This window comes from Corvus brachyrhynchos, unplaced genomic scaffold (assembly GCF_000691975.1).
Source record: "Corvus brachyrhynchos isolate BGI_N302 unplaced genomic scaffold, ASM69197v1 scaffold200, whole genome shotgun sequence".
NCBI classification, from domain to species: Eukaryota; Metazoa; Chordata; class Aves; order Passeriformes; family Corvidae; genus Corvus; species Corvus brachyrhynchos.
This window is the reverse complement of record NW_008236184.1, coordinates 5,369,962-5,372,753: the sequence shown is the minus strand read 5'-3', so window position 1 is coordinate 5,372,753 and position 2,792 is coordinate 5,369,962. Positions and strand designations below refer to the sequence as shown.

General features: G+C 58.4%; 1 protein-coding gene across 1 annotated transcript in view; it reads right to left on the bottom strand.

Annotated features, from left to right (window-relative positions):
* The window catches only part of ITGA11 (integrin subunit alpha 11), a 47,228-nt gene that overhangs the window by 15,997 nt on the left and 28,439 nt on the right, over positions 1 to 2,792 (bottom strand). Inside the window, exons 15-17 of the mRNA XM_008637411.2 lie at positions 2,660 to 2,790; positions 1,953 to 2,119; positions 296 to 438 (exon numbers count right to left, since the gene is read on the bottom strand). Coding sequence (XP_008635633.1) covers positions 296 to 438; positions 1,953 to 2,119; positions 2,660 to 2,790 — 441 coding nt within the window. The remainder of the gene's footprint in view (positions 1 to 295; positions 439 to 1,952; positions 2,120 to 2,659; positions 2,791 to 2,792) is intronic.

Here is a 2,792-nt window from a genome sequence, read left to right as displayed (position 1 = left end):
GTTGGAGCAGGAAAAGCCACCTGAGCCCAGGATCGGGAGCGCATGCCCTGCCCAAGGACACGGCCCGTGGAACGGAGCACGTGGAAGCTGGGCCTGCGATGATGTCACTGCTTGGGGACCCAGCAGCCGCCCGTGCTGGCAGCTCCGTCCCTGACCACACCAAAGCAGCGGGAAGGAATCCAGCGGGAAGGAATCCAGCGGGATGAGGCTCATTCCCACCCCAGGAAGCCACCAAGGGATGCATCTCGGGGCTGGCTGAGGAGGACATGGCAGCCTCGTCCTGCTCCACACTCACCAGGACGTGGAAGGGGAGGGTGTGGCAGAGCTCCCGCCCGGCCGGCAGCTCCAGCGCCCTCTGTGCCGTCCTGTCCCCGCTGTCGTCCAGGTGTGCCCGGGGCGAGTAGCGGCGCTCGTCGATGGTCGTGTTGTACCTGAGCCCTGCGAGGACAGGCCCAGCTCAGGCCTTGGGGCCGCACAGCCCAGTCCCAGGGCAAAGAGTGGCCCCAGTGCCCGTTCCCTGCTGAGGGGAATCCAGGGAAATCAGGTTATAGCCTGCTGCTGACAGCCCGTTCTGGGAAGAGCTTCCCCTCTCCAAATGAGGAGCTTAAGAGAGGAGTTATTTCAAGACCCTGTGGAAAATCTGTGCAGAGATGGAATTTTTTGCCTCTCATACGTTCACGTGCTGCTCTGGAGGTGTCGGAGAACACCTGGATGATTTATGGAGATCCTTTGATTCCTGCACTTCTGTTGGAAAGAAACTGGAGATTCCCAGCCCAGCACCAAGCAGGGACTTCAGAGAACCACAGAATCCCAGAGTGGTTTGTTTTGGACACACCTTAAATCCCATCTCATTCCAGCCCCTGCCATGGGCAGGGACACCTCCCCCTATCCCAGCCTGCTCCAAGCCCTGTCCAGCCTGGCCTGGGACATTCCAGGGATCCAGGGGCAGCCACAGCTCCTCTGGGAATTCCAGCCCAGCCCCTCCCCCCCCTCCCAGGGAACAATTCCTTCCCAGTATCCCATCCATCCCTGCCCTCTGGCAGTGGGAAGCCATTCCCTGTGTCCTGTCCCTCCATCCCTTGTCCCCAGTCCCTCTCCAGCTCTCCTGGAGCCCCTTTAGGCCCTGGAAGGGGCTCTGAGCTCTCCCTGGAGCCTTCTCTTTTCCTGCCTGGACACCCTCAGCTCTCCCAGCCTGGCTCCAGAGCCGAGGGGCTCATCCAGGGGGTGACTCTTCCAAGTGGAAAGAAAGGTAAAATCAAATAAATAAGGAAATCCCACTCAGTTTTTATCCCACAGGGACAGCAGGAGGGAGAAAAACACTGGATTTGACAGCACAAAACAAAACTCTTGTGCTGGGGGATGGGAATTTTCCCTTTGGCTTTGGATCCCAATTTTCCTTTGCCAGCGTTTCCTGCCGGACCGCAGGAGCTGAGCCACTATTGCTTCCCTTCGCTCCGCTGAGTCCCAGGAATCTGCCGGCTGGACTCGAGGTCACGGCACCATCCAAGGGTTTAATAGGAGAACCAGCCAGCTCCACAGAATCCCTGGGATATTAGGGCAACATGCACATCTGGCTGGCAGATGTGTCCCGCTGCTGCGGTGGGAGGGATGGATGAGCCCTGCGGAACGTGGGCCGGCCACGTTCCCTCCTGTCCCGCTGGGGTGACATTCCCGTCACATGGAGCACAGGAAGGGAAATCCTGGGAGAGCTCAGCCCAGGGAATAGGTGAGGGATGAGGTAGGATTTATCCCGGGGGTGTTTCTTTCGGCACAACAGTCACCAGAACCCGGAGACTCGGCCGGGATAGGGACAAACGTGGGTGACACCAGAGGGATGTGGCAGAGAGACACGTGCGCTTCACCAAGCTCCGGGATGGTTTCCATCCCAAAAGCTCGGTGTTCCCACGGGGCTGGAGACCTGAGCAAGGCAGGAATTGGGATTTTGTCCTTACCCACGGTGGCAGTCTGGAAGTGGGCGGAGAGGAAGAGGGCGGTGAAGCAGACAAAGGCCCTCATGCAGGTGGCCTCCTTCCCGTTGCGCTTGCAGTCCTTGGTGAAGATGTTGATCTTGGAGGGCTCGAAGCGGAGGCTGGCGTTGATCTGCACCACACTGCGGGACCTGCGGGGTGGGGAGAGGGCATGGGATGGGATCCAGCATGGGATGGGACATCCTGGAGTCTCCCACAGCTCCAGGTTTGCCCTTTTCCCTCCTTTTCCCTCCTTTTCCCAGGAGGCTGAGGAAGACCAAAGGCCCTCTCCAAGCAGAGCCCAGGGTGACCCATCTCAGCTGGGCACAGCCACCCTCCGTCCCAACAGCTTCAAGGGACTCTCCAAACGTTAATTAATATTGGAAAATATTGCTCTAATTAAATCAGACCAGAGGGATCCCGGGCAAATCCCCACAAATCAGTTTGGAACTTCTGGAGAACTATGGATGAAACTCAATGGAAAACCAGCTCTGGCATCTTTTTAGGGCCCAAGGGCATTGAGATCCCACAGCCCCGCTGGACAAGGGGTGGTTATTCAGGAAAGATTGTTGGGAGATCAGTATTTCTGGAAAGACGGATTGGACTGCTGGGAGACCAGTTTTCCCTGGAAAAACGTCGGCATGATTTGGGCAGAGGAAATCAGGAGAGGGCACAAAGGATCCCTGGCTCACCACAGCACCACGGCGTTCCCCAGGGAGCCCACAGCCAAGTCCACGAGTCCATCCTCGTTCAGATCCAGCTGCCCGTGGATGCTGCATCCAAAATACATCAGGCCCGGAGCGAGGTCAGCGGCCGGGCGCCGCT